The sequence below is a fragment of the Hyalella azteca genome, unplaced genomic scaffold (genome assembly GCF_000764305.2).
Source record: "Hyalella azteca isolate HAZT.00-mixed unplaced genomic scaffold, Hazt_2.0.2 contig4856, whole genome shotgun sequence".
Classification (NCBI taxonomy): Eukaryota; Metazoa; Arthropoda; class Malacostraca; order Amphipoda; family Hyalellidae; genus Hyalella; species Hyalella azteca.
The window spans coordinates 39,383-64,924 of record NW_025935067.1 but is presented as its reverse complement, the minus strand read 5'-3'; the positions used below and the strand labels follow the sequence as shown (position 1 = coordinate 64,924).

Sequence of the window (25,542 nt, the reverse complement as noted above, 5' to 3'; positions counted from 1 at the left end):
TTACTTTAATTCATTAGCTATGGATTATAGAAACCAGTCTATTTGGCAAACTTGGACAAAAATGGAAGGCTACTGTATTTATTTCAATGCAGGAAATAATACAAAAAAATAACTTACAAAATTTTAAGAAAATTGTATTTTTGTTAGTTACAAGGCCCTGCACTGCCTTAATTTAAGGACACTAGATTAACCGATGAGTATTCAATTCAACCAATTCATACCAGTTTTTCTGCTTGTATGAGTGAAAATTTATCCAGACCAAGGTATCAAAATGGCCAATAAAAATCTTGGTGCTGAAGAACCTAAGACTTGGATTGACAGGTTAGGCATTCCCGTCCCAGAAGATCTGCTGTCTGACTCAGAATTGACTGAAGTTACAACACCTAAAACTGGTTTTCAGAGTCAACCTGCACTAACCAATACTCAAATGGATAAGTGAGTGCATCTCATGCATGCTTAACTCTCCTCAATATTACCAGCATGATTTTTGTTTTTCAACAAGTATTAATGTCACTTGTTTGCTTGAGTTGAAAATTAACTAGAAATTTAAAGGCAGAGAAAATTTCACTAATGTTCACACATGTAAAGAAACTGGGAACGTGTGAGTAGATAGGTTTTGCAGTTCTTGTCTTGGGTTTTGTCTTTTATTGTGAATATAGGTTTTAATTTCGGTTTCATGACTTTCAATTTTATCTGCATTTTAGAATCTTTGAACTGAAGTTAAAGCTGAACTTTGAAACATTTTATATAAGCATCCAGTGAACTTAGGTGGAATTTTCTTTGTTTTTAAATTGTTTGACTTTTGTTTGAACTATTTCACTTTAAAATGATCTACCTCATGGAGACATTCTGTATTTCCTTTCAAAGAGTTGAATTAAAACAATTGGGTCTAATCAATTGATGGTAGGAGTTCATAAATACATGAAATTTTTTAAACTTTTCAAGTTTCTCAACCATCTGTTCTAATCAAAGAAGCAAATATGATTATTTCTATCTGCACATTGTAATGAGGAACCTCTGACTAATGAGAGACCTCTCTGTCATTCAAATTGTCATTTTCTAAATTTTATTTAATATTACTGTTGAGTTATTGAACTTTCATTTGTAAGTCAAACATAATGTCCTCAATGATATATTTACATGTAATTCATGTAGATTCATTCATTTCAGAAGTTTGAGCCATTAATTTACACATACTTATTCATGTAAACTCATTCATTCTATTTATTCTGGCACTACCATGATTAAACTTCAGTTATTAATCATACTTGTACTACACATTATTATTTGATTATTACATATATCTATATAATGAATAGTTAGGCCATTTAATTTTGAAATGCAAGAGTCAGTGATCCATTCACATTTTTTCATTCACATTTAGAGACAGGTTACCGTATGTATCATGACTAACCACATAATGTTGTAACTGTAAAAACATTTATCCATTTTAGATAGCATGATCATGCTGTTGAAAAGAAATTTCAATAAAGAACCTTTTCTCACCAGCAACAGCAGTGAAAGCAGCTTAAGTGACCAGGAGGCAGCTGAGTTACAGGAATATTTGAGGCAGTCCTCTCTTCATGAAGACAATTTGTCAGCTTCTGTCAATGTGATTGATGCCAATCCTGTTGGTGTGGCTGAAAGGTAGGATATTTGCAGATAGTTTATTTGTAGCATACCGTATGCTTTGGGAAAAATCCTGAACTGCTTTAAAATTTCACTTGATGATTAATCCAATTATACAGTACTTTGAGCAAACAACTTGAATGTTATTATTCTTATTAGTTTTTAAATTTCCTTCAGTGATGAAGTACAAAATTTTAATAAATTCCTAATTTTTTATTGAGCTCTCCCTTCTGCAGTGAATCTTGGTCACGTCTGAATGACTGGTCAAGATGTAGCCCCACTAAAAGTGATCAAAATCTTGCTATCCTTGAAAATGATGATGATGGCTGGGCAATTGAAGAAGAGCAGGCAGATTACAGTGATGAATACTTTGGACAGTCACCTCCAGTGCCCAGAACTGGCTTCCCTGTCAAACATACTGCAGCTTCAAGGAACCGAAAAAAGTTTGACAATTTACAAACAAGGTATAATTTACATATACCTACTCAAATGCCAAATTGATAAACACTTGAATGCTTGCAATTAAATTCTGAAAATTACATTTTTATTTGTAGTTTACTGTACAGAAGAAACTCACTCAGTACAGAAGACTCACTTATTTCATCTTTTTCAGTCCTAATCTTTTCCATCTAATTTAAATACATAATAGTCCATTTGCCAGGTGTCATGCAAGCCATTTGTTGTTAAATTTTTATTTGATCATTCATTGACTAACTTGAATCTCATTCAGTATAAGTAATTGCATCTTAAACATAAATATGGTAAAATGCTAAAATTCATTGAATAAATCATCATGAAACAGTTGACAGATGTATGATCATTAAGCAATAATTGAAACAATATAACTCAGTACTCACTGCAGTGAGTGACAGAGAGCACATTTTCTCGTCGACAAAAACTTGAGGTCACTGTCGGACGGACAGACGGACAGACGGACGGACATTGCCAGCACAATAGTGAATTTTTTCCATAAATGAGAAAATGCGCTAACAATAATCTCAAGTTAGTGTACTCTGCCCAGACGCTCAACAACAGCCCCTCTGAGGCCCCCCAGGAGAAAGAAAGATGAGGTCCTTAAGTTCACCTCCCTGCCTCTCCAACCCAGCACCAGCAACACCCTGGCTACCGGTGAGTTGGGTAATTGACTGCCCAGAGTTTATGCAGATTTCACCAAGTATAAGATCATTTTTAAAATCATGAAACTGACTTGGTCAGCTGCAAAATTATCAAGTTTAAATTTGCATTTCATGATTCTCTAAATTTTTCTTAGAATACAATTGTCAGGATAATATTCAGCAGCAAATTTTTTTCTTATCATGCATATCAGCAGCTAATTTCTTCTTGTCATGCATATCAGCAGCTAATTTCTTCTTGTCATGCATATCAGCAGCTAATTTCTTCTTGTCATGCATATCAGCAGCTAATTTCTTCTTATCATGCATATCAGCAGCTAATTTTTTCTTATCATGCATATCAGCCGCTAATTTTTTCTATGCATATCAGCAGCTAATTTCTTCTTATCATGCAAATCAGGCGCTAATTTTTTCTTATCATGCATATCAGCCACTAATTTTTTCTTATCATGCATATCAGCCACTAATTTTTTCTTATCATGCATATCAGCCACTAATTTTTTCTTATCATGCATATCAGCAGCTAATTTTTTCTTATCATGCAGCTTGCTTCATTCTTTCTCAAAAATATAACTAAACTCCTCTTCCATGCACAGCTCAGCAGGTGCGCTCCACTCAGCAAAGGGAGCGCACCAGACACAGAGAGAAGGACCGTGGAGCCAAGTCAGCAGACCAGCAGCTCCATGAAGCTCCTCTCTCCCCACCGTGTGAGCACCCTGCATCGCCTCCCCCTCACTCCCCAGCAACATCTTCAGGCGTGGTATTGCGCTGTGAAAGCCTTCCACAGCTCAAGCGCCTTCCCAAGGTTTGTTTATGGAGTGGAAAACAGAGACTTGAATATTATGTTGAAATAATTTGTAATGTTGGGAACTGCGCGCAATTTTTTAATTAAAATTATACAGCTGATTTAAAGGCTTGATAACTGTCCAAAAATTATTTTGTTCATGCTTCATGGGGACTACTTAACTGAAGGGGATTTTTCAACGTGACAAATTTTGTGTAGTTCTTATGTTATTTAATGTAGTGAGTAACTACAGTATTAATTCTTATTTAGGAATCAGTCTTTTAATGGTTGCACTGCTTTAAATGTGTGACATGTGAATATAAATACGGCTGCAAAATTATTCTGCATATGTTAGCTCCTGTCATATCAACTATCATAGCTCTCATAAATCCTGTTACCTCAATAATTTAATTACCCCCCACTGTTTCATACCGCGATAATACACTCACTTAAATGTCATTGACCGAGATGATTTAGTTGAAGTAGTAGTAGGGTCTGATTTCCTGATTTCATTGGGCCATGTTGACCTGCCGCCCATTTCAACTAGATTTTTCACAGCCATTTGTAGTTCTCAAACTACTGACCGTGATATAGTTACTCAGAAAACCTGAACCTGATTGGTTTGATTGCCCAGCAACCCGGAACTGATATCATTAACTGAATTGGTTTGATTGCCCAGCAACCCGGAACTGATGTCATTAACTGAATTGGTTTGATTACCCAGCAACCCGGAACTGATATCATTAACTGAATTGGTTTGATTGCCCAGCAACCCATAATTGATATCATTAACTGAATTGGTTTGATTGCCCAGCAACCCGGAACTGATATCATTAACTGAATTGGTTTGATTGCCCAGCAACCCATAATTGATATCATTAACTGAATTGGTTTGATTGCCCAGCAAACCGGCCATCGATGCCGCTATTTGAGCGTAAGCAGTCGTCGCTTGAGTGAACCAGCGCCATCATGCGTGCCTCCTCCGTCGCCTCTGCTGCCGGTGCCGCCGTCGCCGACGCTAGAGTCGCCACCGCTGCCCCAGGACTGCATGGCGCAGTACGCTCACGTCAGCTCATTGCTACGTCGTACCAATGCTGGTGGTCCTGATGCTGCAGCCACGTCTCCTACAGGAGGAGGGAGGAAGGTTAGCAATACTTAGCCCTGTGCTTTCTTTCTATTTTCTGTAATTGTGTGTAATATATTGTGTGCTTGGGTTTTCTATTAGTTTTCTAAGAAAGAGATAGGTTTTCAACATTGGATATGACTCGAAAACAACCAATGAAAATAAGCAACATTTCTTAGTTATCAGCCGGAGAAGAGGGAAAGTTGATTGTGTTCTGGGCTAAAGTTTTGCCTCTTTAACTTCACTTGAAAAATCAATATATTTCAAAATTTTTTATAAGTTCTAATTACCAAACTTATACTGAATTGCTTCTTTCAAATTGGTAGCAAAGCGTGACGCTGTTTTACCTCAGGTTCTCTTCTTTGAGCTTGAGCGTCACTACATTGCAATACAATCTTCACTTCTTCAGAATTTTCTTCAGTACTGATACTTCATTCCATTCAATGTTTTTTGGCAACATTAGTTTCATTATATTCGATGTTCCATTATGGCTGATTCTTCGTCAATTAAAATTGATGTTCTATTCTATTTGACCTTTCATTCCTTTCTATGTTTCAATGTTACTAGTAAATTTAATGTAATGCTTCATTGCAGCTACTGCCTAACTATATCTTCATTGTAACTGATATTTATTAGTATTTAAGACGTTTATCGTTATGAGCAGTTCAGCCACGAGGAGATGTTGTATCAGCAAGAGGCCAGCGAGACGTTATGGCTAGAACTGCAAGCCTGGCATGCTCAGCTCGACTGCTACACATACGACAACCTCCTCTTCGCCCAGAGAGATAAGGTTCTCATCAATTTTTCTGATCATTGAATAAGCTACGATTTTGATCTATATTTGCTAAAGAATTCTGTTGACGATAAATGCTGCGATGCAAATTGTATCACAAAGATTATATAAGAATAACAATTTACAACACGTTTCTCTGTTTTGTAAGTCGAACGAACTCATGTTCTTTGCATTTGACAGGTTAACACAATAATAGATGCAGTCCTGAACTTCAGTATCCCCGTCAAGTCATACACCGACACCACGTGCCCCTCAAGCTGCCTGTCCATCTGGTGCAGTTCCTGCCGTGACCACCAAGACAAAGCTCTCCGACAGGTGTCGAACCTCATGAGTCAGATCGAGCAAGTAGAGGCGCTGTTCCCCTCCACTGCTAAGATAATTATTCTCTACCCTGCGTGGGGTGGGCCTGAGTTCACAACTCGATGTCGTGCATTAAGTTTATGGTATAACACGACCATACATTTGAGGCAGACCATCGCACTTCTCGGAAACCGTCTGCAACATATTGCAAAATCCGTTATCCCGTGGCCTACGTTTCGTCCTGTAAGTGAAATCCTTTCTTCGTCCAATAGTACCACTCAGAGAACTTTCTCGAGTGAAGATGAGATCACAAATCGCGATACCACAATGGATAGCTCATCGTTTGACCAAGACGGTCACAAGAATGTGGTTACCTCTGTATGCTCCCCCATTAAACTGATAATTAACCATGCTGACGACTCAGAAATTTCCAACAAAATTGCGGGTGAGAAGGCACAGAACGAAGTACGTTTCGCCGTGGAGGGAAGTACCAGTAGTGATGAGGGCGAAGAAGACCCGGATATTAAGGATGATAAACGTGATCGCTATGCTGATGCCGGACGAAGTGACAGCAACAGTAGCCTGCTGTCTGCTGAGGCTCCAGTTGACAGCGGAGGGCTCAAGAAAAGCTCAAGTACTCTTTTTCTGGCATCCAACCCTTATAGGTAATTTGCTCACATGTAATCTGTTTAAATTATTGTTACTCATCATAGAAATTGATTGTGGATTATTTATGATGATATTAGTTATACTATATCGTTATTTTTAGATTCGTATAGTTTCTTCGTATAGTTTCTAATGTACTATCTTTCAGCATTACATATTTCACTGGAATGTTTCGGTTTTCTTATCAACGGAAAATCACGTGCTGAAGTTACATCTGACGAACACGTGATTTTGTACAGGAAATACGTCGAGAAATGCATGCACAGCAAAGGTCTTCATAAAACTTTTGAGAAAATCGTGGAGGTGATACGTGACGTGATGGCGCGCACGGTCTGTCTTATGGAGGATGAACCTGAACACTTGCATCCACTCCATGTATGTTCTTTGAATGTATGTGAATTTTAAAGCTAAAAAGCACAAAAATTCACTAAATCTTTACAGAAGAAAACGTTTCGGAGTTTAGCTCCATCATCGGTTCAACAATGAAGTGAAACGTGGTATAGAGAACAGTGAAAAATTGTTCCTTTTCTTGAATTTTTGCTTTTCCCTATACCACGTTTTAATGGATAGTCAAACTGACGGTGGAGCTGGACTCCGAAGGTATTTTGATCTTTGAACAATGAGTGAACAACATACCTCCTACGAGATATGTTGTTCACTCCTTTTTCTGTATGCAACAGTTGTCAAAACAAAATTCGAAAGTTTGTGCTTTTCATTTGCTCTTGAATTCTGGTTAAATATACTATTAAACTGATCTTAGTACTTTTGTTTTGTTATATGTGCATCACTTTGAGATCACTCTTCTTTGTTAGTGAAAATAAGGAAACTATAAAAGATTGTTTCTTATTGTCATTGCTTGGCTTCGTGCCAGAGAGGCCTCGATTTGACACTTGAGGCCAAACACAGTAGGTGCTGGGAAATATGGATATCGAAGTGTGTGAAATAATTTTTTGTGGTTCACAGACTGATCGTTTCTTGCTGGAGTACTGCGCTGAACTGCGACGAGTCATGCAGTTCACAGAAGATGTTCGGAGCTCTGTTGATGTCGCTGATGTGAACACGGTGCTGCCTCAGGATGGGGTTGTACCCATGGCGCCTCTCACCGCTGAATTCGAGGCTCTTTCTACTGGCGATCATCGTGTCAAAGCTGCGGCAGGCATGTACTTTTTTCTAATGTTATCATAAAATGTTCTGAGGCTTTGCAACGCTCGTGTTGCACACTCAGAAAAAGAAATTATGAACGGTAAAAATCGTTTATTATGCACGGTTCATATATGTACATTGTCCAACTGTCGTAACAAAATTCGGGGGCTGCCTAGGCTTCGGCCGAATAGTCACTACACTCGGCGCAAAGTTATTCTGCTCGGCCACCCGATCGAGATCAATTTTTGGTCAGAATCTCTTTTCCGACTTGATAGTGGCCTTAGAGTATGAAAATACTCTGCCGAGGTAAGTCATACCGAGCTTGCAAGCTGCCCAGCTGCTGATTTTTAAACCCTGAGCCGAAGCAGACATGCGGCTGATTAAGTGCTCTCCAGTCCTATATAGTCGGCACAATCGCGCGCGCCTCTAAAGTTTGTTAGGACTATAGGCAGGGTTCATTCATCAACCTATATGCATTTTTTTTCGTTTAGATATGTACCTGAGTTTTGAACTCTGATATGTAGGTATCTTTATACACTCTCACTTCAGTAGCAATGAGGTTGCGCGAGTTCAGGTGGCTGTGATTCGGCAAGTGAGCCGTGTCCTGCTAACCTCACAGAAAGGTTCTACTTGAGTTCACTCTGCCTGCTCTACTATCTGTCTCACTAGCTTATAATTCACTTTGCCTTTACTGAACGTCAACTAAAAAAGACTGACTCGCTAATTAACTTGTGCTTCTTCGATAGTTGCAACGGCTGTATATTGAATGCGCTATGTAACAGCTGATCCCCCCAGTGCCATCTCGTCTTTGTCGGGGGGGGGGGCGGCTTGCGTGTCTTGATGAGACCCGAGGCTGTGCGGTCTCGAGTGGAGCCACTCGGCCAGACTAACCGAAATGGCAAAACGGCCTGGTTCTGTAATGGACCCTGCCGGGGATATAGAACGACCCGCCAGCTTCAATAGTCACTAATGATGAGGGTCAGCTGAGAGACTCCTGCTTAAATGCCGCGCAGATGGAGTGGCGCCCGTCTTGCAACTTTAGTCAAGCGCATAACCTGCTAGGACCAGAATGACCAAAGCTAAATCTGAGCGTATGAGTGGTCCCGTCGGGACTGTGTGTGTCCGACAGCAGGGATCCCCTTGTTGGAGACATTAACTTGGGTGCCTGCTCAGCGTATCAGACGAAAGCGCAAGTTTGTGAAAACTGAAATGAACTCTTCCAATGATGCGCCTCTCATAGCTAATTTTCCGGCAACGACCCAGCTCTCTACCATGGACCTCTCCAACCGCCGAAACGGCAGAGCTGCTGACCTCGACTGTCACAGGCCGGAAGAATCTGCGGACTGATAAACAACAAGAGCTGACTATGGAAGCATATGAACCTGACCGAAACCAAGAATATCATGGAAACGTGAAATGAGGACCGAGGGCCAGATGAACGAATATTCGCTCACCCCGTAGACCCAGTATCTTGGAAAATCCGAATGAACCCTCTTTACAAACGCCCAAACAACAGATAAAGTTCTTCACAATTTCAGCTAATGACGGCCGTTACCTCTCTGGTATCGATGTTATAAGGGCCAACTGAGAAATACGAAGAACTCTAAAAGGCAAACCAACTGAGATCATTGAGACCAGGAAACGAGCGCTTTTTCTTGAGGTCGCAAACTACCAATAGAGCAAAGCCATAACGACCATATAGACTTTAGCCAATGTTCCGGTTACAACTGCCGCCCATGGGAAGCTCAATGAGACCCGCGGCACGATCTGTTTCCCTAATCGCCCGAACTATACAGACGAAGATTTTGTGACAGAATCGAGAAAATACAGAGTCACGGTCGTTTATCGTATTAGGAGAAAAGAACATAATGTACTCGTGCCCACCCCAGTGTATTTTTTTTACCTTCAATTGCTGCCAACTTCCGTCACATGTTGCTGTTGGCTGGACGCGCTGCCAAGTGTGGCTTTACGTCCCGAGGCCTCGCCCATGCTTCAAATGGCCATGGGACAATGTCATGCCGCCAGCCCACTGCCATTTGTGTCAACTGAGCTTAAAATCAACATATACCCAGTCAAATTGTGCCAATCACGAAAAAACCACATCGTGCTAGCTCCAACACATGTCCCATTTACTGAATGGAAGAAGAAATAATAGCCACTCAAACAAAAGAACGCATAAGATACGGGGAAGCCGAGCGAATGGTGAAGAGCCGATACGTCAACACACGGATGACCTTTACCGAAGCAACCCGACAAACTATAACCCCAAATATTGAATCGCCATAGCGAAAGGAGATTTCAAGACCAGCAGTGCCTATGGTAAATAATTGCGATTAAGCTACCCAGACATGCGCTAAAAATACTGAGAACCCGAGTCAAAAACCCGAAGCTGCTGCCACAGAGCATCGTGATAAACCCACGTACAAATTTGACACTTTCCCAAATACTGCACCTAAATCCCCACTGAAAGAACTCACAAGCTACACAACGAGGAAACCGATGCAGAGCAACACCTCCGTCTCGAACGAAATGTCAAAAGCGAAAATACCGAAACCACATCTCCAAAGACAGCGCCACTAAAGCGGAGACTGCTGCGCCGAGGGTGAACATCGCAGAGATAAAGTGTAAAGCACTGACGTGGCCTACAGAGTGCGCTAGCTGGAACAGGTTACCCACGTACCAGAACTCGGCAGTGAAATTCTATATAAATGGCCACACTTCCAGCTTGCTCCTGCTCCTCCTCTCCCCATGGTGGAGATGCCCGCGTGCTGCGAGAAGGATGGGAGGAATCGACTCCCAGAACGCCCCACTGTCCCCACATCCACATCAATAAAGCCTAAAACTCCTCCATCGCGCGAGGATGCCTGGATAAAACTCGCCAAGTACTTATAGCCGTCACGATCATACAATGGAAGAACCTGGGAAACCGCCGTAAGTATGGCGATCTCAGGGCCATGTTACAGAAGAGGCAGCCAATCTGTGTTTGCATACAGAAAACGATGGTGGGAAACTTCACCCCGACCCCACCGCAGAACTACTATATAGAAACTTCTTCGGACCCACCAACCCCAGACCTGCGTCAGCCCTTTTGATCTTGGTGAGACTGAGGCGTGATGCTCACAGCATCAGGCTGGCTATAAATCCCCCTATCCAGGCAATGATTGTCCAAACGAACATAAACAATAGAAAGCACACGGTATGCAACATTTACGGTATATTCCACCTGGCCATCCGCTGACTGCTGAAGATGTGAGAGAGATCTCGAAACAACTCCCCAGACCCTTCCTCGTAGTCGCTGACTTTAACGGCAAACACGCGGCTTGAGGAAACGATGGAAACGACCAACGCGGGAGAACCATTGAGCAATTTTTAACTACTCGTATTTCCGACATACGGTATACCTTCTAAACACATCTCATCATCTGCAGACCATGGAGCACTCTTTATAGCAGCACAGTTCCAACAGATGTGGGTTTTGCCCGTCACGTTCGAGGACATTCCCACGGGCCGAATCCCCATCAGCACCTTCTGTCCGGATGAAAACTTCCTACTGAAGCCAGCCTTACAGGCAAACACGGTGAAAACCCTTTTCTTGGACCACGCAATGACAAAGCATGCAAACTCGACGCATATATACTCTGACGGCTCAAAATCAGATGGCGCATTGGGGTGTGCGACCGACCACAATATCAAGACGACTGAGTTCCAACGCATCAATTTACTATTGATTCTAAAAGTGTAGTGCAAGTCCTGAGAATATACAGCTGCCTGCATCGTGTCGCCGAGGCAATTGTGTCTGGACTTGTACGCCTGGCGGAGGCGGGGAGAACAGTAAGCATTTGCTATCTCCCAGGAACGTGGGGGTACGTGGCAACGACAGGGCGGATGAAGCGGCGGCGGGCGCTGCTTTGTCGGACGTGGCCATTTACAGGGAGGACGTGCTATGCGACGACCACCACTCCCACATCACGGCTAGCGTTAGCCATATATTGCGCGAGCTGTGGCTGAACACGAGAGACGATAAACTGAGGAAATTCAAGGACAGCATATCATCATGTAGCTCATCGTACCAGAGATCCCTACAGATGGAGGTAACGCTATGTAGACTGAGGAATGGTCGTACGCGCCTCACCCACGGCTACTTGATTAAGCGCTGCCCTATGCCCTACTGAGACGACTGCCTGGTGCCCTTGACTGCACTGCATGTCTTAGCGGAGTGTGCTAGCCACAGCGTCATCCGACAAAACTTTTACCCCAACACATCATCTCTTCACCATGACGAGACGTTCCTCAGAATGCCAAGGGAGGACCAGCGAAGCAACTTCAGAACCGACAACTTTACGCGATATTTGATAGAATGCAACCCACTTCCAGAGATATAGCATATGATCCCATGATGGCACCGCCTGTCGGCCATGTGGCGCGAAACTGCATTTACACCTAGCCCATCACCCAGATCGAGCCCCACTTCCTTGATACTGGAGTTTGTGCATGATGCCGCAGCAGACCTTCGCTCCGTGAACAAAGAATTTCCCTCCCAACCCTTGTGCCTAAATGAAAATGATCGCGTTAGTCGTTTCCATCGTTAGTCGTATAAGCTGCAAGCCTGGAAAAATTAAGAGATCAGATAGCGTGGACGTAACCAGCGTAACCGGTGCGAAATAGATAGCTATCTGAAGCGCTGGCAAAACTTATAATACTACCTACTACTTGTAACAGCTGATAGTCCATAAATTTGTTTGTAGTTGGATAGATCGACATTTGAGCTGAGTTTCCTACTTCCCTTCTAGGCATCCCTACAGACTGCTAGCGGCCAGATGCCTCACACGCAGTAAACACAGTATATGTGCTTTCAGCAAGGCGTCGAACATTTTGATCAAAATACAAAATCAGCATTAAAAGTTAAGCTTTCTGTGCAGATGGAGAGAATCAGAGAAGCAACGCTACGGGAAACCGTACTAGTGAGCGCGGTAACGACAGCCCAAATGGTAGCACCTCCAAACCAAACGCTGCGAGAAGTTGTCCTCCTGACTGTGGTGCGCGGAATTTCTTGACGTGTAGCTGGAGTGGGCGCATGTGGCTGATGGGGCTCCCTGGGGTTGCAAGCCTCTTCTGGTTCCTGTCTTCAGTTCCTGTGCTGCTCGTGTGCGAGTGTCTCAGACTTAGACTCAGTCAAATGCCCAAGCAGCCTTCGCAGCTCAGCATACGTCAGGTATAGACACAGCACGCAGAATATATTTATGTTGATTTTGTGCTTTTCTGGAAAATAGTTTGGTATGTTAATATCCATTCAATGCAGAAATTTGAAGTAGGATCAATTGATCTTCTGCAAGTTTTGCTCTGCTAATTATGAGACAAATAAATTCAAAATTGAATTTCCCCAAAACCTTGGATGATGATTACTGTAATGTGCACTCATTATCTGAATCTTCGAAATTTTTGTGCCCTTTACTTTTTCGAATGTCACAATCACTCACTTTCCAAAAAATCAGCTTAACCTGATTATGGTTTTCGTTTCTAATAGGATTTCTTAAACTGTTCACTTAGCCGCTCTTCGCTTCATACTCTCTTGAAATAATTCAGTGTATATAATGTTTTGCGTTAGCTTGTGCGCGAGTGTCGTGAGGGCTTGAGACTTGCAGTGACTGTTCGGCGTCGCTTCCTGCGCTGGAGTGGAGCCATGGCGCAGCATCTGAGCTCTCTCAAAAGACGCCGTGTCTCGACAGCAAGTCAGTACCGCTCGTCGAGCATCAGCACGGCTTCTACAGGTCGTGGTGCAGGTGAAGCGCAGCGCCGAGAAAGCGCTCCTACACCTGGAGGTCCTGGTTTTCCGCGTCACGTCAGTGGCAGCAGCTCTTCGCGACATCTCGGTGTCCCTGATGGCTCTGTCCTGACATCGTTCTCCGCTCCCGCGTCTCCTATGCGTTCATCTGCACACGTGACCTTGTCACATACGTCTGCACGCCCTAACCTCGTACATGCTTATCCTCAGGGTGGATCCTCTGATCAATCATCTCCACCATCGATACAGGCTCCCCCTCTTTTATCGCCCCTTGCCCCCTTGGCTGCACAGGAAGCTTCTGGACATATTTTTTTAAGTGGCTATCCTTCGACAGCCCAACAACTGGCCACCAGACGGCTTTCAGGTGAAGGTTATGACATTGATCTCGGTCTTTGCTCCCATGAACATGAGCAGCAGTTGCAAGCCGGACATGGCGACTTCGTAAATATCCCTCCTTCGACAACGTACTTGCAAGACTCGGTCTCTCCCACGGTTCCAGTGACGCGGCTTAACGATGACCTCTCTTCTAATTTCCTGGATACTGATACTAGGTTCACAAACTTGCACTCAGATACTGTCAAGAATGTGGATCTCAATTCTACTGACGAAGGGGTCGCCCTGACATCTCCCGAGTCAAGTGAACGTTCATCATCGGCAGGCAAGTGTTTAAACTTTAAACTGATCAATTTTGAAGCTTTCAGTTATTTGTCCTTAGAAAAATTTTGAAATTCGTTCTAAAATATTACCGTAAGAAACAAACACCTCTGACATTTTAACCAGGTTCAAAGTGACTGTCACTCAAACATTTATATATGACTTTGTCAGCAAGCCCCAAAAATTGACGATTTCGCCGGTTATTTCTTATTAGTATAATATCTGACGGAACAGGTTACAGTACTGGTAGAGGCGGTGAAAATGGAGGCCCTACGACCGCGGTGCAAACGCTGCAAGCTCTTCGCAAGGAACTCAGCCGGCGCCAGACGAACCTTTTGGAAGACCTTGACTTCAACATAGAAACGCTCCTGAAGGTGTCGTGTATGGAGTAGTGTGGGTTCACTTGTTATATCCGCATGTACAATTGGGCCAGATCCTTGTTTCTAGATCAGGGTCCACATGTTGATATGTTTATATAGACCGGGTGGTTTCGTTTCTGTGAACAAAGTGTTATAAAATCAAGTTGATTCTACGTACTGATTCCTGCTAAGTGTTTAAAAAATTTTATTGGGTTTTATGTTAAACTTTCTATATTTTTACAGTAACATAATTGATTTCATGACTCTGTCGCAGGTGTATCTTGACTGGCTGGATCTCTACATCCCGGTCTCCGGTGGCAGCAACTTCTTGCTGAATGCTTCCAGTGCCGAGGATAACACGAGTGGTCTGCTGCATGAGTGGCAGTTTGTGTGCAGCATCTGCCCGCAGGTGTTGCACGCTTACACACTCGCCGCCACTCGCTTCTGGTCAGTCAAGTTCCCAGGTTCTCTTTGTCTTTTGGATTTGGAAACTTACCGTAAGAATATTTACAGTCTATTTTATAGGTTCTGTTACGTTGGTTTATAGTTAACGACTATGAAAGATACTAGAGAAAACTAACTACTGAAATAATGAGAGGAATGGCGTTAAAAATTTGTTATTCTCAGTAATCTGGCGGAGTTGCTGGTGAAGGAGGCCTGGGACAGCCTCAGCAGCGGCATAGACGAGCTTGCATTTGCAGCATCAATTAAATTGCATGGAAATATGTTGAAAAATTTATTGTTGAATTGTCAAGTTTTCCAACCGATCCTCTGTTCCAATCATTTTAAATCATCGGAACGTAAGTTGCAGTTGTGTTTTTATCTCCTTATCCAAAAATTATTCTTTATAAAACTGTAATTATTATCACCACGATCCTTTGTGTTATGTGATTGGAATAATTGAACGTTGTTTCAACTTTTAAATGAATAATGGGAGTTTGTTGAAATTTGTGACAAAGATATTCGTATTTAATGAAGTGCAATAATTTAAACACAATAATTTTGCCTTCGATTTTGACGAGCTGGAGACCGAATTCAGAAATTTACTTACCGTACCCCTCTGACTTTCTCCTAGAGAAAGGATCTCAAAGCTTTGGCGATATCTCAATAAGATGTAATTTTTACTGATGTCCTCTTTTGCAATTTGAATTTACTTTTGATATTTACATGTCTGATAGTGTTTCTGATGTGTGGAGGTGTTTTTATATAAATTCACTTTGTTGCTTATTTTTCAGGGGGGCAATTGAGTGGCGATATTTCGTCTGTGATGAGTTCTCTATCTTCCGCAACTACGCAAGAGTCTTTCCGTCCTAATTGCAAGTGAGATAAATATCTATTGTAAACTTTCATTTAATTTTCCTCTGTACTGTATCCAGACTACTTTCATTCATTTAAGTGAACTATTGTATAAAACGAAATTTCCTTTGCGTTTTCCAGACACGTGCATTTTTGTGCATCAAATAAGAAAGTTTTAACATAATAAATCCGTTGAAGTCATTTTGGTTTTACCTTTTCAATTTATTCAGACTCGCTTCTCCACTTGTTCAGACACTCCTATCAAGTTATTCAAGCTCTCCAGCAACGTTCTTGCTAAATATTCTTACTCAGTCAACTCTTACTTAAGTAATGTGTAACGTTCTTACCTTTGTCAAGGTGTTACTTACCGTATCTTGTACGCAGACGGTCAAACTTTTATGTACAAAGTTCTTACTCTTGTCAAGGTGTTTCTTACCGAATCTTGTACGCAGACGGTCAAACCTTAATGCGCTAAGTTATTATGTGCAACGTTCTGTACTACGGTGTTACTTACCGGATCTTGTCCGCAGACGGGAACTGTCGCGCATTGAAATCCGTCGCTTGCACTCGGTAGTGTCGGGGAGCCGACGTCGTATGGGCCGCGCCCTCGCTCTGGCCCGCACCCTCAAGCATCAGCTCGAGGTCGCTGTGCAGTACAAACGGCACTCGAGCGCCTCCCTTCAGCGCCTCCTGCAGGCACTGCGCTGCACGGGGCACGTCAGACTTGACCGCATCGACCCAAGATATGCAGTCTTCGCGCCTGGTGTGTTACGCTTGGACTTTAGGCCCGAGATTTCCTGAAATTTATGAATGATTTTATACGAGTAGATATAATTTACAGAAATTCTCTTTACAGTAATTGATTTTTACGCTGCTTTCAAAATAAATATATTGGTTTGTCACTAAATTTAGAACGTTATTGTATTTGATTTCTATTAAATCAATTTCTCAACTCATTAACTCGTCAAAACTTAGTACCGTACTTTTTTTAAATATCGTCACTTGTAAGTTTGAGCGTCAAGAAGTAAACTATTCAGATTTGACATTTTTTATTGTGTCTCTCTTTTACTAAATTTCTGTTTGACGCCTGAGTTCGGAATGATAACTACTGGAGTAAAATTCTTTTTCTCATTTAATTTGAAATGCTTTAAATTACAAAATTTATGTGCTTTTTATGTCGCTTAGCTCCGTGTTTCTTGTTCAAAACTAGATCATTATTCTTGTGCGAGATTATACTAGTGATGATTATGCTAGTGATGTTGTTTATACGGGTTTGTGTACTAGAGGGATGTTATATATTTTATAAAAAGGTTAATTAGAAGGTTTATTCCGTCTTGTTACTGAAAATACTTCGACTCAAAATTTGCGCAGTTAACATGTCGCAATATATATGTGAACTTAATTTGCTTATTTTGAATCCCACGCCGTCAAGTTGGTAAATACCGTCACGTTTTCGAAGATACCAATTATTCTGTTTTTACTTATTCCATTCCGTCACAAGATGCGGACTCCATATGCTTGTTTTGAATATCATAACGCTAGATTGGGCAATTCTGAAACGTTATTGACACCGCTAGGTTGTAAAATCTGAAACGTTATTGAACCGAATTTTTATTGAACGAATTACCTGTTTTACACAGGTCATCTGGCACAAGATTTGGACTCCATCATGGTACTTCTGAGCCTCACGCCGCTGCCAGACGAGCACCGCATGAACGCAAACGTGGCCGAGCAGCCTCCTGTACCGTCGCTGCTACTGACGTCGCCGTCATCACAGACGAAGCCCCTCCTCGTCGTCCCACCGCCTGTGATGCAGACAAATGGTACAGGACCCTTTCCTTCCGCTACACTCGTGCCTCGTAACAGTTTTAGTTCCTCGTCTGATAACAACAAACTGGCGTACCTCATCCTGCTTAGACTTGATGCATGGATGCCCAGTGAAGGGAGTGTTTCTACTGCCACGTCTGCCGCACCAACAACTCATGCGGCGTTCTTCCCTGCTGATTTCAATAACAGTTCCTCCCCGCCTCTTGCTGTTCCTTGTCCGTGTGACTCTTCTAGCATACAAGTGTCAGTGCCATCCGAGTCCTGTGCTGAATCTCACGCCGGCGTCGGTGCCGCCAAGAAGTTTTCCCGCAAGCTCCCCTGGAGAGGCCCTGTCGTGCGACTCCAGCCCACGGCTGCTGCCACCATTGCACTTTCCTCTCTTCAGGTTTGAACGCATTTTGTCCACTCAGTTTTTCCCCTTCGATAAATTTCGTTGTTTTTATTTCTTCTTTGTCCATTAGAAATATGCAAGGAATGTTTTCACATTTAGATGAGCCGGGAATTCAACTTTGTTTTACTGCCACGCAGTAAATCGTTTTCTTCTTTATTTTGGCACTATAAAAGTGCATCCCAACAATCAAGCAATAATCTGGCAAAGCCACCAGTATTGCATACATCGTGTCCCTGCTGGAAATCTTTAATGCAAGTAGCTGAGCTTTTATATGTTGCCATCCTGTAAATGGTTCTCAATTTTATAAATGTCATCAATTTTATATTTGCCCTCATTATCAAACGTGTGCATAATATTTAGTGATAAAGCTTAACTATTTCTCTCCCTAAAATGATTGTTATATGGCAGACATGCGATGCTGTGGCCATTAGCAGCAGCTCGTCTGTAGGCACCGTGCTGGGCTACCTGAGCTCGGTGCTACCCTCGCAGCTGCTGCTCCCTCTCCACGAGCGTTCTGTGCCCCACGCTGCCGTCAATGCTGCTCTTGCTGCGCTTAAAGTTTGTTTTTTGACTTAATTCTCAGCAATATTTATTTTCTGTTACGCGCATAATTCAATATATACTTTTTTAATGTTAGATTTCCAGCGATAGCAAAGTTATAGAACCTCTCACTGTAAAGCTATCCGCTGTATTTTCCTCGTCTTGAAATCCTACATTGACATCCTAGATATGGCTTCCAACATGAGTGTATGTGCCAAAAGCTGCTCGCTTTTTCCGCTATATCCACTATCAGTCGTCCCAGTTCAGTTTGCATTGTGACATGCTGAATCCTCGAACAATCAAACTTAAACTGTCCACTTTTTCACTGCAACCATCTTCCGTTTTCTGTAAAGAGATTAGTAAATATTCGACAATAATATTGCCATGAAATTCAAGATGTATTTTACTTCTCGCGTATTTTGTTTAGCTAGACTAGCTTATTTAGCAGTGTATTCAAACCTAAAGCCCAAAACGGAACATTTTTTAAGCAGTGAACTTGAAACTTTGTTCTTTCATGAGCGGTTGATAGACCTCATGTTTGAAAAGGTCTTATTCGTGTAATTCGTGTTTTTTTCCTACGCACCTGGAGAATATCAATTTAGTATCTGTATTCTCCCACAGGCTGTGTGTTTGGAGGTGTGCGGGCGGTTAGGCAAGTGTGTGACAGTCGTCGCTCAACTCTTGCATCTCGAAGGCAACCTTGGAGAAGAGGCCACTACAGACGCTACCGCGTCCTTCAGAGCCAAGCAAGCTTCTAGCGAGCCTGGTGCTGCCCATGATACTCCCAGCCCGCACTCCCCCGCCTCTGCTACAAGCTCCGGCATCACTCGAGACGTACTGCAGCAACTTTACTCCTTCGGTTTTGAGGTGTGATGTGTACTTCAAATGGGGGTTAATGTACATGAGATTTCATGCTATTCGTTTTTCACGTGTGTCTCTCTATAATGTGGCTATTTTTTTCACGTGTGTCTCTCTATAATGTGGCTATTTTTTAAAACTATATCATGGAATCGCTGTCGACGTTTTGGACATTATCTAAGAAATTAAATGAGTTATGCTTCAGAAAATTTTCAATTTTTCAATGTTATTGCATCTCTAATTCTCTTAATAGTAATTTGTTCTCACTCAACTCGAGGTACCATTTGATAAATATAAATTAACAATAATTTTATTACCAGCGTTGCAATTATGGTCTAACTGTATGATAATAAATATGTATGACATATTACCACTGTGATGTTACCGCCAAACGTGCTGATGTTGCAGTACCACCGTGACGTATGCCGCCTCTTCAGCAGCAGCAATGCCAGCGAGCAGACTCGTATTGTGTCGCATCTCGTCTCCTTCTCACAGTCCTGGATCAAATTCTGCCAGCAGCACTACCCTCCTGGCAATGGGTCCCGTCCTCGCTGGTCTGCCAATGGGCTGGACTTTTTGTTGTATTCGTGCAGTCCCCAGAACCTGCGTCACGTCCACAAGCATGCGGCGCAGTCCTTCCTGAACGAAGTGCAGGAGTGTTACCATCACGTGGTGGGGGTCGCGAAGCCTGAGGCTTCCCTGCCTTCTTCTGCTCCTATCACGCCCAATGCCACAAGAAGGCCTTTCAGGTCCTGCTTCATTTAATATACATTAATTATTGCTCGTTTCAATGAGCTGACTTATCCCTTGTTTGTGTTTTTGCACTTCATGTGTTCCTTCTTTACGATATCTGACTGCTCAAATTAGAAAATTTAGTTGGCAATCTAATAAAAATTTAGGGCAGGATAGCACTATAACCAGTTTATAACTCCTGTTGCTCCTGGTACGCGGCCAAAGCTAGTAGCCAAGATTCGGTCAACATTTTGAGATATAAGTTTTAACTCTCTGAAATTTCATATCGCATCAGAATTTGTGTTTCCTACCTTTAAGCTCGAAAAATCTTCATTGCTTTTTATACAGTTTATTGCGTTTTACTAAGTGAGCAAATATGGTTGCTAAAAGTTAGTTTGCGCCACAGATCTACGTCATCTTCTGCGAGCACCCGAAGCGCGAGCGACTCGCCGTCCACGTGGATGCCGTACATCGACTCTCGTCTGGGTCCTGATTTTACTACAGCATCGTCTGCGGCGGTGCAGTGGTCACGAGCTCAGTCAGGTCGGTCAGCGGTAATAAGTACTAGAATTTTTTTACTGTATTAAACAAATACAATCGGTCAACGGTAATGCCTATAATCTAATGAACAATAGAATTTTAGTATTTTACTGTCAATTAATTACATGTGGCGAGTCAGAGGAAGCATTTGAATATGTTCCATTAATTCATTTAAGTATCAATGTATCTAAAATTAGTGTCAAATGCGTTAAGAGTTACTCAGCATGGGATTGAAATGTAATTTAAAAAAAAATAATTGAATTTTTGTTGAACGCAGTGTTTTACTTCATGATTAATCACAATGCTGTACTACATAAAAGCCTAATAAGGCTTATTCTAATGTCAAAATACTGAGTAGTAGTCTGACGTTGATAGATCTATATCAAACTTGCCTTGGTAGTTCTTTTATACAAATGAATGAGTTCCTTTAAACTTGATCACCAGGCCGAGGTATGGCACGAGTGCGCAACGCTGTCGTACGTCTGGAGCAAGAGCTTCAGCAAAAGCGACAGCAGAGCAAGGCTGTGGGTCAAGTTGTCTCGCTTCCTCCGTCACATGCATTGGACTTGTCGCCCCAAACACGATCCAAGACGATTGGCTTCTCTTGGCATCGGGGCTTCAAAATCGGTGAATTTAAATCAATTGACACTGTATTTAAAGGGGAGGATATTGTGTCCGTGTAATAGGTTTTTATAAAAGTTCTATACGATTGACAGGTTATTTTTGTTTTGTTGTGATACCTACTCCTTTTATAGGCGGTCTTGTTATTAATTATTTATTGCGGATAATTTCATATCCGAAATTTGTAATTCATTTAATCGAGAAGTAATTGGCATACTTGGGCCTTTAGTACTGAATCTTGGAATCCTTAGTACTGAATCTTCACCTCCTACCATTTTAGCTCATAAGGGCGAAATGCTTGTAGTCAAATGTATAAGGAATTTTTCTAATATTTATTTGGATTTCTGCGCTCCTCGGTATTATGTTTTTCCAAAGATAATCTCCTAATATTTTTCCTTTAGGCTCGGGGCAGTTTGGCAAGGTGTACACAGCCGTTAACAACAGCACAGGAGAACTGCTGGCAGTTAAAGTGCAGCCTGTGTCACACACTGACAGGAAACTCGTCGCCAAGATGGTCGAGGAGCTTCGCATACTCGAGGGCTTCAGCCATCCTAATCTCGTCAAGTATTACGGCATGGAAATACTCGAGGTAATTCCTAATTTCCTGGAACAGTTCTGGGATCTTGATACTATCCTCATTTTGCACAAACTAGGTTTTAATTCCATTCAATCCGCGTCATTTGCAATAATTACACCAGTCTTGAATATATAGTATTATATAGTATAGTCTGAATAATAAAAATTCGTTCTATATTTGAGACTGATTTCACCGTTGCAATGACACTAGTCTTGAGTATACAAGTAAATGGATAACTTTTTCACTCGACTGCAGCAATTATATAAAACAGGTAAACTTGTTTGTGAGTCATATTCAGTAATATTTAAGGATTAACAGAGCTTCTGTTATCATATTGGGCACTGTTTAATAAATACATTTTTATATTGAGTAATGTTTATTAATGAGAGTGTTTTTTTTCAGGACGAGTTACTTTTCTTCATGGAGTACTGCGAGGAAGGCACGCTGGAACACCTGAGCTACAGCACGGAGGTGGGACTGCCGGAGGAGATGGTGCGCCGCTACACGAGGCAGCTCCTGGACGGGGTAGCCGCCCTGCACGACCGGGGAGTCATCCACAGGTTGCACAGGATATTCTGTTGATAGGGTATCTTAGACAATAATATGTATACTCTTCACGACCGGGGAGTCATTCACAGGTTGCACATGATATTCTGTCGATAGGGTATCTTAGACAATAATATGTATACTCTTCACGACCGTGGAGTCATCCACAGGAGGCATTTGATATCCTGCCACTGCGGTCTCTTAAGTAATGACATATCTGCCTCGCAATTCCGGGAGGTCAAACACAGGTAGCTTTGATGCCATCATGCTAATCGGTCTCTTAAATGATTATGATAGCTCGAATGATTGCCTGATATTTGAATGTTATTGTTTTATTTTTTCATCTTATCATTATTCGAGGGCACCTTCACAGCGAGCATTTGCTATCTCCCTGCCAATGGGTTCTCTTGAATAACGATTACATATTAAATTATCTTGAGATATTCTAATGTATTTTTTATTATTCACTATATTATAATTGTATTGTAAATGGGGATGGTTTACATGAATAGCTACTTTTCACAATGGTATTATAAATGTTAATGGTTTACAGGGATATCAAAGGAGCGAACATTTTCTTAACACAAGACAGCCACAATCTTAAGTTGGGAGACTTTGGATGCGCCGTGCGGCTGCGCGGTGACCGAACGGAAGTGGGCGAACTCGGTGGAATAGTTGGCACCCACGCCTTCATGGCGCCCGAAATATTCCAGGTACCTGCTGCTGTTTTGAATAATTTATGTCTTATATGTACGATTTATTTACTTTGTAATTTATATATGAAATTTCGTTGATATAAATTTTAGATGCATGATGCATTCAGCATGCTATTTTTAATAAATTTCTAATTAAGATGTATGATTTATTCAGCTTGCAATTCATACCTGCAGTTCTATTTAATTCATATATTAGAGTAATGATTGATTCAACTTGCCATTCATACCTTATAGTTATAGTCGATTTCTGTACCTATATGTAGTTTTTTTAGCTTGCAATTCACCAAGAAAATGTTTACTTCATTTATAAATAGTAAGAGTTTCCAGAAAATTCGGTTGAGTTAAATTCACTTTTGTTTATTCGAGTTGAATTATTTCTAGATGCGATATATAATAGTAAGTAAGATTGAATGTCCAATGCACCTTCAGATCTGTAGAAATACTGGATATATGTGCGTTATGATATAAGCGAAGATTATTATTGATTGTCGCTCAGTCCCAGGGAGGGTACGGGCGGGCAGCAGACGTGTGGTCGCTGGCGTGCGTCATCATTGAGATGTGCACCGCCAAGCGCCCCTGGCCGGAGCTCAACAACAGCGCGCAGATCATGTTCAAGTCAGATTAATATTTATAAATCATTTAAGTATTATTATTACTTTTATTTTAATATTCAATTGAGATTACTACGCAGGTTTTGTGTGATCTTGTTATCCTGTTGAATCTTTGCAGGCGTTGTGTTTATTTTGCAGGAAATTTATATACCTAATAATTTCACGAGCGTTTTCTGTTTTAACTTTATTAAATTCCGTTATTTTAATTCCGGATTAAAAGGGTATAAATTGCATTGACCTGCGTCAATATATTCGTCGACAAAAGACTTACTGACTGTAATATTCACCAGTCCGACTGGAACTCCTGTTACTATTTCTTGAATGTACGAAAAGCACGATGTAAACAAAGATGAATGGTAGCCTTTTATATTTACTTATGGTACGTACCTCTAGTTACCATGACTTTATAAACGAATAGCATCGGTGACGGTTTGTATACCCGTCTACAAAAGGTTGAGTGTTGACTCGCTATCCATGCAAAAACCGGTCTTGACGACTATTAAATCCATGTTGATTTATTTATTTAAAATCCATGTTTATTTATCCATGAAACAACAGTCTTGACGCTTACCTCTCCCCTAGGGTTGGCATGGGCCAAAGCCCCGCGTACCCGCCGTCGCTGTCCAAGGAAGGACACGACTTCCTCAGCCGGTGCTTCGTCCACGACCCTCAGGAGCGCGCCACGGCGTCATCGCTCCTGCACCATCCTTTTGTCAAGGTACATGACCAAGCACTCAGGGAAATGGGTGAGTCTTTGTCCAAATTGTTAAAGCACTTTGGCTCGCGTGTTTGTCCTGGCTGATGACAATGTATTATTTTTTTTATTATTTTTGTCATTGTTTTTAACTTTCTTTTTAGACTTGCTTTCTGTTATGGCCTTTATCTTGAGTAAAGAAACGCATTCGCTACTTTAAAGGAAATTTTTCTCAACCTTTGCATCTATTGACAAGAAATTTTCATTTCCCTTCAACTTATTCCCGTTCTACTCTGACTTGGTCTAATGTCTATCTATTAATAGTATCAGCAAGTAAATTTTATATTTTTCAATTTTGATTCTCAGGTGGAGCTTGACGAAGACAGCTACTCGTTGCCTCTGTATTCTGGAGTTCAGAATTACTACGCCTACAATACTGCCTTCGAAAACTCGTCATAGCGGCTTGTTTATCTCTTACAAAATGTGTTAAATTATTCGTATCTCCTCTCTCTTTGAAAATTAATCCAGTATTATGTATCTTGATGCAATTTCATTGTTCTTGGTATGTCTTTTTGACATCTTGGTTGAATTCTAATTGGTCACTTCCTCTTCACTTCAAGTTTATGCCCTGTTATGCTGACAGTTCAATTTTCTAAAAATTTGTTAGGGACATTTGTATCTCGGCTAACGGCTTACAAAATCTCGACGTTTCTTTTTAGTTTGAAGAATTACCTTGGATCTAAAATTTTACCTCGTGACGTCCAGCTAATGCCTAGTAGTACTGAATTATAACTATAAACTTCTGCAAAATTATTACATTGTTTGCAGTTCAGTCCTTAACTTTTGGTGAGATTTACGTCGGCTTCTGAGAAGTTACTAGTTTATTCATACTATCGTTCGGTATTGGTATTAATATTAGTTATTTATATTCTACAGCATTGCAATAAATGTGTGAGTAGATCATTTGAGGTCGTAAAAATGCTTGACAACTTTCTTACCGTTGCTGTTGCATTTACCATTCTCCGTTAGTCGGTTTTTTACTCATCTTTTATGAATGAAAGTTTGTGCCCTGAACAAACTAATTAATATGTCTTTTATTTTTTTAACTTAATCTGATTTTATTCGGTATTAAAAATTTTTTTATAAAAAGGTCTGCAAAAATGACATAGATTAACCCTGCTGTGGACGCGTGGATTACATACCGTATGTAATCCACGCCTACTAAAT

General features: G+C 41.4%; 1 protein-coding gene across 1 annotated transcript; it reads left to right on the top strand.

The window, feature by feature from the left end:
• Positions 1-25,309, top strand: LOC108666402. The gene is made up of 29 exons (XM_047880177.1): positions 1-435; positions 1,510-1,647; positions 1,866-2,093; positions 2,651-2,757; positions 3,359-3,567; positions 4,451-4,690; positions 5,334-5,459; positions 5,643-6,427; positions 6,668-6,803; positions 7,392-7,584; positions 12,491-12,783; positions 13,177-14,011; positions 14,242-14,381; positions 14,641-14,813; positions 14,994-15,166; positions 15,602-15,686; positions 16,193-16,425; positions 17,303-17,874; positions 18,289-18,438; positions 19,042-19,287; positions 19,687-20,027; positions 20,417-20,553; positions 20,995-21,177; positions 21,573-21,760; positions 22,151-22,308; positions 22,848-23,007; positions 23,507-23,625; positions 24,204-24,339; positions 24,682-25,309. Exons 1-29 carry the CDS (start codon positions 272-274, stop codon positions 24,772-24,774), a joined length of 6,741 nt encoding a protein of 2,246 aa, XP_047736133.1. The 5' UTR covers positions 1-271; the 3' UTR covers positions 24,775-25,309.
• The last annotated feature ends 233 nt before the right edge of the window (positions 25,310-25,542 follow it).